Raw genomic sequence first — 15,510 nt, forward strand, 5'->3', positions numbered from 1 at the left:
TCCCTGTAGCAGTCACGCTCGGAGCATGTTCGGGAAATGAGAGCGGAGGCGCGAGTGCATTCAGTCACTGGGCTTGGTGCTATTGTAGTCCTGGCAGTTGATGTAAACAGTGGAATGTCCTTGTCATACCTGCAGGACGCCTGATAAATCTAAAATGGTAAAACCAGTGTTGCAATGTGACAAGGAACTTCTTGTGTTAAAGCTGTTCATACTGCCAATATGATGTTATGGGACTGATTATGAGGAATTGTTTATTTGTGGTCTGACTTCCATACTGCTTCAGATTAGTAGCTGACTGAACCCACATTTCTCCTCCATGTTTAGTGACATGAGTTTCTGATTATGTCTCCCCTTCTCTCTCCTCTCTCCTCACTCCCTTCACTGGCTCCAGGATGAATTTCATCCCTTCATCGAGGCGCTCCTTCCTCACGTCCGCGCCATCGCCTACACGTGGTTCAACCTCCAGGCCAGAAAACGCAAGTACTTCAAGAAGCACGAGAAGCGGATGTCCAAGGACGAGGAGCGTGCGGTGAAGGACGAGCTTCTGGGCGAGAAGCCCGAGGTTAAGCAGAAATGGGCGTCCAGGCTGCTGGCCAAGCTGCGTAAGGACATTCGGCAGGAGTACCGGGAGGACTTTGTCCTCAGCGTGACGGGAAAGAAGCACCCGTGCTGCGTGCTGTCCAACCCGGACCAGAAGGGCAAGATCCGCCGGATCGACTGCTTGAGGCAGGCCGACAAAGTTTGGCGTCTGGACCTGGTGATGGTCATCCTCTTCAAAGGCATCCCCCTGGAAAGTACAGACGGAGAGCGCCTCGTCAAGTCCCAACATTGCACCAACCCAGCACTTTGTGTCCAGCCACACCACATAACAGTATCGGTCAAGGAGCTGGACTTGTTTCTAGCGTACTATGTCCAGGACCAAGGTAGGTTCAAGCTCATGCTTTGTGTGTGTTTGTTTCACTGTGTGTGTGTGTGTGTGTGTGTGTGTGTGTGTGTGTGTGTGAGCTAACGCGCATGTGTGAATGATGGCTTTGGCAAGGTCAAGGGTCACATGTGTTACTTTTTGGCAGTCCTGCTGAGACTGGCTGAAATCACCACTACAGTCGCCAGACAAATAAACACTGGAAACTCGATAGTCAGTACTGTATACATGCAGCGTACATTTTTATGTGGCTCAAGTATGACTCATTACGAAACAAAAAAAAACAATCGGTAAATGTAGAACATGTTTTAAATGTGTTTTTGCTCTGCTGTACTCCAGCAGCGTGTTCAGTAATTACTCAGTATGTCGTACACACACACACACACACACACACACACACACACACAGGCTTGTACTGTTGCGCACACACTGTATACATTTTCTAATTGTCTGGATATTAAGTAGTGACAAATGGGGAAAGTTGCCGTATAGACTGGTTAAATTAAAATGAACCCACTGGTAGTGTATTTAATAATACTGAGTCTATGTATCATTAACACAGGATTCGTATAAAGCCCTTGTTATTATAGCTGTGGTGTTTATTAACAGCATATTTTACAAATGTGGTTCTCCTTACTATAGTAAAAAAACAGCAACATTGTCTTTGTCCCCATAGTCCCCTTCACATAATCTAACGTAAAATTTTAACAATCACAATAGATCAATATTGTTTTAAAAGGAGATTTCCACCATTATATAAAAGATAATAGCAACATTATCATATCAATAAACGTATTGCTGTAAGGCACAATACAGCTTAGCATTGAGGATATGATTAGACCTTCGTAGGGCTTTCTTAATATTTGCAAAACATTTCAGTATATATAAGATATTGTGTCTGTTATAAATCATGCGTGTGATCGTGTTGGCCGCCAAAATCCGTCTTTTCTTAATTCCTGAAAAGCTGGTTTCTTTCACATGAAAGCCTTTTGCGGACACAGCGATGTGCTCGATGTGGAGACTGAATCCTGCTTTTTATTCAGCTCGGTGTTTAATAAGAGGTTGAAAAAAAATGTGGTGCCAGGTCCTGGAATAGGTTTTGACATGCACATTTATAAATTTGGATGTGTTAAAGCCTTCTGTCTGCCTTTTTTTGTTTTTTCAGAATTGAATTATCACAATTTATTTTTCACATTTATACACAACCAAAAGGCTGCCACGCACTAATGAAATACTGGCATTTACCAAAACACGTAAGATCATTTCCAACACTGACAATTTAAGCCAAAATGTATTTCTAGAAATGATTCAGGAAAAGCAGTGAAACTAATTGTGAATTTGTACACATTTATCAGATTCCACACTAAGTTTAAAAAGTAGGGGCGCAGTAATTAAGGACAGATGATACACAAGTTCAGGAGAAAATATTGTTTTATTCTTATTTTGACACTAGATCCATATATTTTATTTAGCTGTTGTCGAATTTAACATCTCTTTAAAAAAAAAAAATCCTCTCAGTGAACTTCCTCCCTTTATCCATAGGAATCCCCCCCCCCCCCCCGTAGTATTGAAATTCCCCTGTATTAAATCTATTGACCGAAAAACCACCAATACTTTGCTATTGAGGGAGAGATGATGGCGTAGCTAGCTCATTATCATCAAACCCTGAGCGCCATTTTGTGTTTGATAAGTGCCAAGGAAAGCAGAAGGCACAGCACACAGACAATAATGGTTGCCACTGGCACCGGGGTTGGCATCAGACCCTCTTTTGTGTCTTTTGTAGGATGCCACCGCTTCTCTAGTTTGCATCTGCTGCATTTTTAACTGTTCAGTACCACGTCGAGAATGGCTCTTTAGTGCACTTTCTTCACAATAGACACCATTTAAATGATAAGTTGGTGCCTGTATTGCAGGTTATTGACGGCATTTTTACCAGCTTTTATTTTTAAAATGTGTCCGCTATGGAGGAAGAGCAAATTATTGGCAAGATAATTCATTTTAGTGTTTGAAATAAATGGTGAGCATAATGTTCTCCTTTCGCCGGAGAATAAAGTCGCTGTGATTCAACGCTGCACTGCGGATCAGAGCGATTGTTTACCGTTTTTCTGTGCGTTGAAACTTTGGCAAATGCAGAATAGCATTCTTTTACCGGGATCACAGAGACGGCCATGCTTTTTTTCCGTTTTTTGCAAGCTAAAGCGTCTTTTCCTTTTCTTCAAGTCACCAAGCGGTGCCCATCTCTAGACAATGCAGCCATATTGTGGTAGCGTGTGGTGCGGCGCCATTTTGTTTTGCACCGTGCCAGGGAGGCAGGCAAATCACCAGTAATGGTTGTTAGAGGTTTGGAGGTTGGCATCAAACCCTCTTTGTCTGCTTTGCAGCATGCCTTTGATTCGTTGGTTGGCATCCGCAATGCAGTGGGCATGTTGGAAAGTTTTTTGACAGTGGCAGAATGGAAGCCCGCTGCCTTTGTTCTGCTGCAACTGCACGAAACAAACAAACATATACAACCAAACACAAAGAAAATGGCAAACGGCTCTGTCTGAAACAGAATCTGGTATTTGTGCGAACTGCTAAAAAAAAAAAAACCTGTGCTTTTTAATATTGTTCTCTCCATCCTGCAACCTGGCAGCGGCTCGCTTCTGCAGGGTCGTGTAATCGGATAACAAAAAAATATTTTCCACAACGGAATTTTTGTCTTGTTATTTTTTTTTTTTCCCCTGGTAAAAATCAATAAGTTCAGAGTGTATTTGCTTTTCATTCTGGTGGGTTGCTGCCTGAGAAAGGTCGGCGGGTTGGCAGCGAGTGTGCTGGGTGAATTTAGAGAGGGCACTCAGCCCCCTTGTTCTGGGGCACAGACGCGTTTAGCCAGGCAGGGCTGTAGCACCCATGTGCATGCCCAGATGAATGCCCGCTGGGAAGTGGGCAGGGGGCTGGGGGTGGGGGTTGTGGCATCCATTGTGCCAACTGGCAGGCCGTGTTCAATACAGGGCCCTGGCTTCTCACACACACACACACACACACACACACACACACACACACACACACACACACACACAGCCGTTGTACTCCAATGCACTGCTTTATCGTTAACTTATTAAACAAGAAGTGATTTTTTTTTTTTTTTAATCATCGCCTTTCCTCACCTGGATTCATATTTGGCATATCCAGTTTGACAGCTTGATGGAATAGTTGTAAGACGACACGGAGGCCATGGTCGTGTTTGGACATGTCAGGATACTGTAGGACTTGTTTGTATTTGGCTTTGTTCAGCTGCACATCACTATTCCCTCAACAGAAATAGAAATGTCGTTGATACAAATCTCTCTGCCCTGCATATTTAAATGTCTTGTTCTCAATACATATATAAAAATAAAATAGAATAAGAGATGTGATTAACATACACAAGCAAGCCGATTGAAGGATTTTTAGGTTATCTTGGAAAATGTTATATGTTAATTTTCTAATTTGTCAGTGGAATAAAGTAGAAATTGTAGTAGAAATTTGAAATGACTGCAAAGAATTCTGAGCATTGTTGAAAGTTGCCGGTCCTTTCTAACCAGTGACAGAAGAGGAGGTCGTCCAACGGTAGACCACAGAAGTGCAGGTCAAGCAGCATTCCCATTACTCCGGTGCTGAAAGTTAACACGGCCATAAAACATCATTACCTTGACACCCCCCCATAGTAACGTAACTGTTTTTTCACACTGTCATGATAGTTTGTGGAAATGGATGGATTACCTCTGAATACGCGCTGCCATGTTAATGGAGACCTTGTTTTACGAGCGGCCGACTTAACCTCTGCCCCCGGGGTCGGGACCTTTTTCAAAGAGATGTGACGGGGTGTCCTCTGAAGTTTAATTGAGCAAAACAGATCAGTGAAAACGTGCCGTTTGCTGGCCCAGGGCACGTGGAGGAGGAAGGCTTTTTTTGCCTCGGGGTTGGTGGTGGTGGTGGTCAGGGGAGGAGGCGGGGGAGCTTCGCGTAAGCCCCCCTTGTTGACCTCCTCTATCGGGGTCAAACCGCGGCGGTCGCGAGATCACCGGTGGTCTCTTGGCAACTGTTTGTCTCCACTCCCCCGCCACTATTTCTGGTCTGGCTGGTGGTCCCTTGGTTGACTGGCCTAAGTGAGGGGGAGTAGGTACCACTGACTCCCCACATCTCCTCACACTCCCCCTCCAGACTGGGTCGTCTGGCCGGTCCCTATCTCCAAGACTGGCCGTTGCCCGCTCGCCACACTGCGGCTGCTTGCATCTTGTTTTCCGCCCGGCTGCCTCAGAGGCTTTGGTCAGGCGGCCAGTGCGGAGGCCTGACCTTCTGGGTCACAGTGGAGGCCTGTGACTAAGCACAACATCTATCCCTCCCTCCCCCCTCGTCCCCTTATCCTCCTCTGCCATCAGGAATCACCCCTGCGGCACACTGCCCGGCCAAATGACTCTCTCACTCCTTCTCTCTCCCAGTCGCTTTTCTTTTCACACTCCCCGGCTTTCCCTCAAGCCAGAAACTCTGACCATGACAGCTGTCCCAGGCCCAGGCGCTCGGCCAGAGAGAGAGGGTGGCTGGGTTCCTGCCAGAAGTGTGAAACAAAAGTTGTTGTAAGCAGACAGCGTTAAGGACACTACTGTTGGTCTTCCTATTTTGGGCTTAGTCAAGTTATTAAGCAGCCTTTAATTTTATATTTTTCCTGGCGAGGTGATACTCCGGATGGTTCTTTTGGAAGTTGAGTAGAATTTTATCCTTGGACGTGAATTTTAACAGTGAACGTTCAGAACAAAATCAGCAGGGCCGTAAAATACAACTCCTGGGAAAAACCTTAACCGATGACTCCGGAGCCATATAGAAAAACTCTTCAGACTGAACTGCACAACCCTGTGCTCAGCTTCCATTCTGGCTTCCTTATTAGTATGCAATAGAGCCTGCGGTGTCTGGCTACCTCTCTGTCAGAGCCATAACCTATCGAACACATTCTCTCAATCTAATCCACTTAGAACTCCCTCCCAGCTTCACCGCTTGCCTTATTGATTTCCGCTTCCCACTAAATGTCCTCCCGATCCTTTTTCTCTTAACCCGGGAGCTATTTATGTTTTTGCAGTGGTCTTTCTTTCTTCTTGTGTCTTGCTTTCTTTCTTGTCTCTTGCCTTCTTTCTTTCTTTCTTGCTCCCCTCTCTCTCCAGGATCTTTGGTAGTTTGTGATCTCCATCTGACTTTCCTCTGCCTTCCTCTCTCCCCTCCTGTTCTTTCTCAAACACTAACCTGGGTGCAGTGCAGCCAGGTTGCCTGGCTCAGTATGAGGCTTGTGTTATTAGCAGCGGGGTTTTGCTCGAGCAAATACCTCAAGGCTTAAACAGGCCGTGTTACCTCCTTGGCCCTCTTTTGTGTGCCATGTGTACATAAATCTCCATGGAAACAAGGCAACTCGGAGCAGAGGCCACTGAGAAATGTGGATTCCTTCTTTCTCAACTAAATTTACAACTCCCTCCTTTGCTCTGCTACAGTGTGTTTAATTTGCTTGTGTCACAGTTTGCGCTGTTGCAGCCGTCAAAAAAATGGGACAAGGCCTTTCTTTGGCGTTCTAAGGCACAGGCATTGTGTTGAAAAGGCTTTTCTTGTATATTTCAGCAGGAGACTCAATTTTGCGTTTGTGGCTGCACTTGTTTAAGGACTGCAGTTTGTGTCATTAGTCTATGGTTAAGATCTCAGCTTCACCACACTTTCCCAGGCTTTTGGGGAGGACCCCAAGTGCATTTCAAATCCCCCTGAGGCCACTTGACTGGAGGGCCGGCACCTCCCACTCCTCCCAGATAGATTCCCCACCCCCACCCTGTCTGCCGTCCCTCCCAAATGAAGACAAATGGGTACATTCACCCCCTGTCCCAGGCACTACACTGTACCTCACTGTCCTGCCGTACAAAGCAGGCCCTCCCTGTTGCCTGAGTTTCTCCATCCAATGACTGCTCGCTCTTCTTTGCCATCGCATTTGCACAACTGCAAGAAAAACATACTGTTGGCCCATCTGCGTGCTAGACTGGTCATGTTAGACGACAGGGTCTGTAGCGGAAAGAGGGACAATGCGGTCCAGAGAGGAGAATTCAAGTTTTTTTTGACCTCCCATTTTTTTCCCCAAGTCAACCAGGAGAAAAGCACCCTCAAGTACCAGACTGAGACTTTCACGCTAAAGCCAGTCCCCTTCACCCAGGAAGGAGCCTTTTGAGCAACCAATGAAGGGAAGAAAAAAATGGGAAGGGGTAGTAGGTGGGGTGTGATGGGGAACTTTGGGCAGGGACAGACAATCAGAGTGGTTGCCCAGGAGACACTAACTTCTCTGTGCAGCACCCCCCCCCCCCCCCCCCCCCCCCCCCCCCCCTACCCACCCCCTGCTTTGCCCCATCAAAGTCTTTTCAGACCAGACAGGGTCGATCAGTGGCCCAGAGTGATGGTTGTCTCTTCTTTTGTCTGGCGGTACAGTACGGCCCATCACTGTGACGGCTCGACAAGACCTGAGCGGGACAGAAAAAGAAAGGCCCGCCATCGCAGCACTGTGCAAAATTTACTTTTGGGTGGGCGTGTTGCTGTTTGGGGGTGGTGGGCGAATCCCCCCGAGGATTTCATTCTAATGTCAGTGCAGCGGGTCAAAGAGGGGATATGGTGTCTGGGGCTTGGGAATGGCCTGCTTGGGACGGATTCATCAGAGCCCCATTGAGTTGTCAAAGCTAGCCAAAGGGCTTCCACTCCTCCCTCACATATGGCAGGTTCACTTCTCAAAAAGCTCCCAAATTTAGTAACCAACTCTCAATCAGCAGAAGATGCCATATATTCAGTGTAATAAACAATACAACCCCCAATATGGTTGTTTATTTTTTATTGACCCATACAGAAAAGTTACAGAACAGCAGAGAAGGCAAGGAGAGTAGGAGAATAAGTCATTTATATTTTTAGCACTTCCATAAACATGCAGTCTTTTATGAGGGACAGCATCTTTAAGCATTGTTGTATGTGATTAAAGTGAGTAATATAGAGGGAGTGACAGGAAGAGAGGAAATATGGACACATTGTTGGTTGGAACAACATGAAAATCTCATATCTCAGGATCACCAACCCAGCAGGTGTTACACATTTTCCACAGAGGTACTTCCTCCATTGTGACAGACAGAATTTCACACTGCCTCTTTCCATCAAGTCATTAAAACTGATACAGTGAATAAATAGAAAAAAAAAGCACCTTTCCCACATATTTTGTTGGAGATTTCTACTTAGATATTTAAGAATTAAATGTAGGCATGGCATAAATACCATATGCACAAACAGCAACTTAGATCAGTAACTATAATTTATTACTATAAGCATCCCCTTTTGCAAAATTTCATTAGATGTGAATTTAGATATATGGATGATTTTCTAACCAGTAGGTTGGTGGGTAATGATGAAATTGTTTGCTGCTGTGTAACATGGAACATGCAAGTCCTGTACTGTCTGGACCCTGTGATTAAAGCCGGCTGCATCACTAACAAGACGGTTAATGAAACCAGTTATTTTTACTGGGGAAGAACGGGGCTCATTTCCATGGTGCCCCCTGAAAGCCTATATGATCTGACTCCAGAAAGCTCCAGAAGTGGCCCGTTCTCTCCACTGGCACAAGGCTCCAGCTGGTAACTTTGCCGCGCTTTCAGAAAAACATTCCAAAATGTTATATGCAAACACACACATGTTCACAATCACACGCCCACATACATGTGAGTGTGGAAAACCATGTACAGATTAATGCTCACCTGCCCTTCAGCTCGAAAGACTGCATTTAGATTCAATGAGCCGCAACTTCTCACAATAACAACAGTGCTCCGGCATCTGTCGTGGGGAAAAAATTGAAAGTGGGAGTGCTTTAAAAGCTTCTTCCGGATTTACCGAGTCAAGATTGTAATTAGGCCTCCAACATGTGCGTAGACCTACAACCCGCAATTACACTGTGGAGTCTTACCAAAAAATAACTTGTCTCCTCCATCCCTCTCTTAAACATCATGTTGTAGCCGACATTACCAAGGAAATTTGGCTAACATCACCTTGTCTAATTTGAGGCCATGCTGTAATAGCTATATTACAATATCTTCTAATTGTTCTTCACAGAATTGTTTGCAACCTGTGGTCTGGGATTTCTACTTGCTTAACACAGCTTTTTGAGCAGTTATGATAATGACCCCAGTTGACCCACAGATGGCTAAATGAGTAATGCTCAAACTCATCATCTCTGATGGGATCCCAGCTGAGTCTGCGATGTGGTGTTTCCCAGGAACATCTTCATCTGCTTATGCACGTCTGTTTCACAAACTATTAGACGTTCGCCAGACATTTTTTCTCCCCTTTTTCTGTAAAAACCTCTGGCTGTAACTTGGGTTGCCATGTGTGTCTTGTTAAGGGCAGTTATGACAAATGGCAGCAGCTGTACAAACTAATCTCTCTGTAGCTTTCACACATGGCGCCCAATTAACAATGGACCACTGTGGGGCCCTAATCCACGGTGCAGCCATCCTCTGGTCCTGCTTGCCGGGCCAACTGCCCCAGGAGACTCTTCTCCTCTGCACTCCTGTTAGCCAGCCTGTAACTCCATTCAGATGGGAGCCCGTGAGCACCGCAAGGCATGCTTGGGTTGGAGACGCGGTAGCCATCTTGTTTGTTTCCATGTTAGGCAGCCCGGTTCCTGACGCTAAAGACACTGGTTTTAATTTGACACACTAGAGTTCTCTGGGATTGGGTTGCAACCCTGAGAGTGTTTGGACTCAGATGCTCACATGCATTATATAGGAACTCACGTGTATTTAGCTTGCGTGCATGCATTAAAACGCATGCACGCAGCTGCAGTTGATAGATTTAGCAAAGTGGTTGCTGACCGGGTGGGTGGGAGCAATGTGTGTGTGTGTGTGTATGTGGGATATAGCTGTCAGTGGGCATATTTCCAGTAGTTGTATGATGATAAACTGCTGTTTCTTGGGGTTTCAGATAGCTGAATCCACTGTGTAATGCACTTAAAGTGTTGGGGGGGAGTGCTTTTAACAATGCATTCACTACCTCCGCAGTCTTATAGGATAATATACTATATGAAGGCAAGGGGATGTTAGCCCACACTTACTCAATGGTTGGTTTTAACTTTGGATATATTCCAACACTGCTACTCACATACACAAGTAATATCCATCCACTTTCCCAGGAAAAGTTTCAATGTGTGAAGTCTTTCTCCTCATCCAAGAGTGTGTCAGCAGGGCTTTTGCATGGCCTTGTATCTTAATTTCAGTTTTAGATTACAATGAATAGTTCCAAAATTCAAATACTGTAAATCCACATCACTTGGATGCAAACCAGTGTGAATTGTTTCCTTCACTCTGATGCAAAACAAAGCAAACGGGAGTTTGAGACTCAAAAGAAGGGTGTTGAAGGGTCGGCGGCCATCAGGAAAGCGGAGCAGGCCCCTGCCAAAACTATGACATGAATGAAACAAATGGATGAAGGAAAATGAAAATGGTTGGGGTGTGATCTCTGGCAGGCAGTGCAAAACCAGTGCCAACTGTTATGAATGGGAAACCGCTGCTGAGCTAATGAAAAAGAAAAAAGAAAAGAAAAGAACTCACTTTTTTCATCCGCCATCCAAGAATAATTAAGCGCGCGCAGGCCTTCTGGTGAGGGTGGAGAAAGCCACTAGACACTTGACTAACATCTCACCGCAGCGGAGGACAGCGAAACACATGAAGGGGGAAATAGAAACAACAAAAAGCAGTTTTGTTCGGGCTAAAGTAGAGTTCTTAGCTGTGAAAGGAGTGCAGGTGAAGCCAAAACTGGAGTAAAAATTGAAAACTGTCAAGAGGCGCTTCTAAAAACACTTTATTAAAGAAAGAAAGCAAAAACATGAAACATATAAAAATACTTTTGGGTGTTACAGCCTCATGAATACAGATCACATGTAACATAAAACATTTACTCTATTATACAGAAAAGCACATAATGATTGCTGGCATGCCCTACCATACCTCTCTTAAACTAACATCAGTCACACACACACACACACACACACACACACACACACACACACACACACACACACACACACACACACACACACACAGACACACACACACACACCTTCAACTCTTAACTTAATCCCTGCTCGAGGTGTTTGGTGACGGGGCTTAACGAATCTGCAGGGATCATGTACTGTACTGTACCGTAGCGCTGATGTGATTAGTAGATGAATCAGCTGATTGACAGAAAGTTCACTTCAAGTCCAATAATCATTTAAACATCAGAGCTTTTCAAATGTGAGGATTTGCTTCCTTCTAATTGAATGTGTTTGGGCTTAAACCTGTTGTTCGGACAAAACAAGCAGTCTTCTTGGGCTCTGGGAAATTATGATTTCCATTTTTCCAATATAAATAGATTTTTTTGTCGGCCAAAAAAGAAATAAGAATCAGTCAAAAATAATCAACCCTTAATGAAAATATATTTTTATCTCCAGCCCTGCTGTACTGTAATGTTCTATACTGTGTGTATCTCTTTCAGCCTTCTCTGTAAGATGACATGATGGAAAGAGCAGAATGGGGGCCAGATGTACGTTTATATATAGGACCTGACAAGGGTACAGAGCAGGACACCAGGAAGAGGCGCTGCATATCGCATGCACCCTATCACGTACGCCACATGTACTGTATGTGAAGCAAAAAAAACCAAACACTGATAGTGATGCATGCTGGCCTGCTTCATGAAACCAGAAGGTTTAATGCTGACAGAAGGTGACGAGGCGAATTACAGGAGTTACAGGGTATAATTAAGTATATTTTTTTGTGTGAACCTCTGTGTTAGTTGCATTTCTTTTTGTCACCGAGGGGGCGCAGACTTTATTTGAATCCATTATCAACTCGCCCCGGAGCCAAGGGCAACAACAACGTTTTTGTTTTACCGCTAAACCTTTTTTTTAATCGGCATCTTGTATGCCACGAACATCACCCATGGCTGACAAAGCGGGCACTGTTTGGAGGCAAACGCTCAAAACAAAAAGTGGTTTCCCCATTATGGCAATCAAAGCAACGTTATCAGCGATCAACATATTCTCACCCAGAGACAGAGAGGAGAAGAATGCCCCATTGACTGATACTGCCTGCTAGGCCGGTCGCGGCTGATCTCCTGAAGAAAAGACCAGTGTCGCTGGTGGCCCCCTCCGTTCCCCCCAAACTGCCTCCCCACTCTTTGCCTTCTTCCCTCAATATATGTCTCAATACTTGGGGGATCTTAGAAGGGGGCAGCTGAAGAGGGCTGCATGTGTGTGTGTGTGTGTGTGTGTGTGTGTGTGTGTGTATTGTCGGGGTGCTGCCGGGCGACTCTATCCCATGCTGGTGGTGTAACGGGTGGGGGGCTGAGGGGGGGGTCACCTGCCAGACTGCTGGAATGTTAATGCCGTGGCTCTGATAATTGGATTTTGTACACACCGTCTGTGAGGAACGTCCAGCAACTTTCCCCCTCTTATTGTTCGACCGGGCCCTGGGCCCTCAATAGGGCTTGGCTATGTTTATACAAGCACTCACGTCTCAATAAAGACTGTTTACAATGCGTGTGTGACCGTGTGCGTGTGTGTGTGGTGGCGGGACTTCTGAATCGCGGCGCAATCGTGTGTGACAGGATGACTGAAGTGAAAGCAAGAGAGTGTCAGATTATCAAGATTTGGCAAATATTTAAGATATTAAGAGATTTGTCAGGTCTTAGAATAGGATTTCCCAAGATTTCAGGAGTGTTGCAGTAAGATTTAGCACATACTTGGATTAAAGACTTTACACGATGGGACATTCAAACCCCATAGAGGATTTTATTATTTTTTTTGCCAACCAATTATCCCACCACACTGACACCAAGCCTACATGCCCTGAAGTGTATGCAGAGTCAAAGGTAGGCACACCCACTGTGAGGTCAAAGGTGAAAACCAGGCGCTCCCTATTGGTGGGATATGTCTGCGGCGTACATGATCTGGGATCATTAGGGAAGTTATGGCTCTTGTTTGCATCGGGGGGGGGGGGGGGCCTGGAACCGGGCCGGGAGCTGTGACGCACTGGTTTCCCTCTTCCTGGCCTCCCGTGCTATTTCCAACCAGGCTGCAGCGGCTTGAGCTGGTTAAATGTCTCGGCTGCACTGACCTAAATTCCTCATATTCACCTCAGAAGACCTTTGCCTTAGCCAACTAACCGTTTTTTTTCCATCCCTATAGTCTTCCTACGCAACGAGCATACGCTTTGTTTGTGTATAAAAGTTCCTTCCTGTATATAAGGAAGCAACGTTTGAAAAAAAAAAAAAAGTCGTCCTATTCCCAGCTGTAATGCCTCAGAGCAGAACCGCTAGAAACAATGACAGGTTTTTTTTCTTTTGGCAGAGAGACTTGTTGTGGTTAGATAAACAGCCTCTAATTGCATTTAATCTGTGTTAAAGTAAGGCATTTGGAACAATTACTTTGGTATGTTTACCAAACAGCTGGTGTGTGGATCTTTTTTTTTTTCCCACCTCTCTCTAAGATGTAATGGATTTGGTTCACCTCGCTGGTTAGTGGGAAAATAAGATACAGGCGCTACATTAACTTATGCATGGGTTTGTATTCAGGCTTCAACTGTTACACAAACAACAACGCACAAATCTGTTTAGTTTGGGTACGATTTCATTAAAGTTAAATGGCTTTGGTTAAGGTACCAGATTCCCATTTTTTTGTCACTGTGCCACATCTTGTGGAAACAAACACAATCTAAAAGCACAGATCATTCCCTCAAATATAAAATGAATTTACAGCATTATTCTTACTTAGCGACATGTTCAATTAAACCGTAATCATCCGCATTTTACTAAATGGCGGCAATACTTTATATGTGCAAAGAAGCAGAAATTAAGAATATGTTTAATTCCCTCCTTTTTTGTGATGGAAATAACATCGTTAAAAAAATGATCTTATGAATGATTAAAACAAATCTGTTTAACAATAAAATGTCTCACAAAGCTGTATTTGTAGAGGGAAGATTAACAGTGAGCATTGCTCCGTAACAGGCAGGAGCCCTGCATGTTTATCAGCTGTCTTGCTCTTTTCCCTTTAACCTGGCAGTAGTGCGCTGTTGCATAAACAATGGTCTGGGCAGCCACCTTTGGGCTATTGTAGCCTTCCACGTGGGTTGAACTCTGGCCAAGTGGATGTTGTTGCAGGAGACGGCCCCGCAGCCAAACGTGCGAGCCAACCAGGGGCCTCCGTTCCAGGAGGCGAGCACTCACTGGACGACACCCGAGGATAGTAGCGCTTGACAGCTCTTGGATCGCGTAAAGGAACTTGACTTTGAAATTCAAACAGAGACGGGTCAAATTGGCCGCAGCCCACGAAAATGACGCATTCCCTGCAAATGTCACAACTAAAATCAAAACTCAAGCCACACTGTGGACAAGGGATAAAGCGCTTGTGTGTGTGTGTGTGTGTGTGTGTGTGTGTGTGTGTGTGTGTGTGTGTGTGTGTGTTCGTGTGTATGTGTATGTATGTCTGTGCGATTTGACATGCTGCATGTGTTTAGTATTCATAATGAGGTGTTGCAAAATGCATGCTCTCTGCATATCTCGCTCGACTCACCCGCCACCTGTATAAACAACAGTGCTATTGCGAAACGGTTCCAGGGAAAGGCTCTTCCCGGGGCTTGTTGTCAGAATGAGGTCAGCGAACACTACTCTTTTCTCTCTGACTCTCTCATTTTCCCTCCTTCTCTCTGCCTCTCTCACACTGGCGCTCTCAGTTGTACTCTGTCCCTCTGGAGCCCAGTAGGAATAAGGCCACTAGATCAACTTAAAGGCATCTGTATCCACACTCTCATCGGGCATGTTTGTTGTTGGGTGGAGAGAGGCTTAGCCATTTCCGTCAGTCCCATTGACAAGCATCAACTTGGTGATGTTTTTCTTCGTATCCCAAACGGTGTTGTTGTACTGCAAAGAAAAAAATCACTTATGTCATATTCTGATTCAGGATTATTTTTGTGTTATGTTTTGAATCCTCCCACAATTACCTGGTATTTCTCATGTAGTAACAGGCAGAAGGTGCTTGAGCAATAACGCAATTGTTATAGCAATCAGCGCGTGGACTTTGGGGAATCCTGCTGGATCCGCTTGTATATTTTCTTTGGTTGGTAACGGGGTTGGGAGGTTGCTGTATCTGAATTCTCGCGGCATGACATCATCTGACCCCCTCGCTGATCATTTTACCCCGTCGCAGCACAAAGGCGCGCTCGGAGACGTAAGAGGAGCGCACATGTATCATTTGCTTGAAGCTGAGGAAGCCCCTAATCGAGCCGCCCCGCCGAACGCTGGTGCCCCCAGAGGCACCGCCGGTGGACCGCGTCGTGTCTGGAACGCTGTAACAGGATCTCCAGAGAGGAGCACAAAATGGGCGCTTTGTGTCCAAGATTTGTCCAGACAAACCGAGATAAGGAAACCCAACAAGGGCGAGCTGAAGGAGCTGCCTCTGTGACTTGAGCAAATAACCTTTAATCTAGGTCATGCAGCCAGATAGGGGGCTGCAGCAGTGGTTGCCTAAGTACCAGCAATGGCAC

The 15,510-nt window shown here is 45.3% G+C and overlaps 1 protein-coding gene across 8 annotated transcripts in view; it reads left to right on the plus strand.

Annotated features, from left to right (window-relative positions):
- Window positions 1-15,510, plus strand: part of LOC137874640 (nuclear factor 1 B-type-like) — a 65,532-nt gene that overhangs the window by 4,344 nt on the left and 45,678 nt on the right. For all 8 annotated transcript variants that reach the window (XM_068713489.1, XM_068713490.1, XM_068713487.1 and 5 more), the window contains exon 2: window positions 392-923. In XM_068713489.1, coding sequence (XP_068569590.1) covers window positions 392-923 — 532 coding nt within the window. The remainder of the gene's footprint in view (window positions 1-391; window positions 924-15,510) is intronic.

The sequence above is a fragment of the Cebidichthys violaceus genome, unplaced genomic scaffold (genome assembly GCF_023349555.1).
Source record: "Cebidichthys violaceus isolate CVI_PGR_0920_01 unplaced genomic scaffold, fCebVio1.0.p SCAF_19, whole genome shotgun sequence".
NCBI classification, from domain to species: Eukaryota; Metazoa; Chordata; class Actinopteri; order Perciformes; family Stichaeidae; genus Cebidichthys; species Cebidichthys violaceus.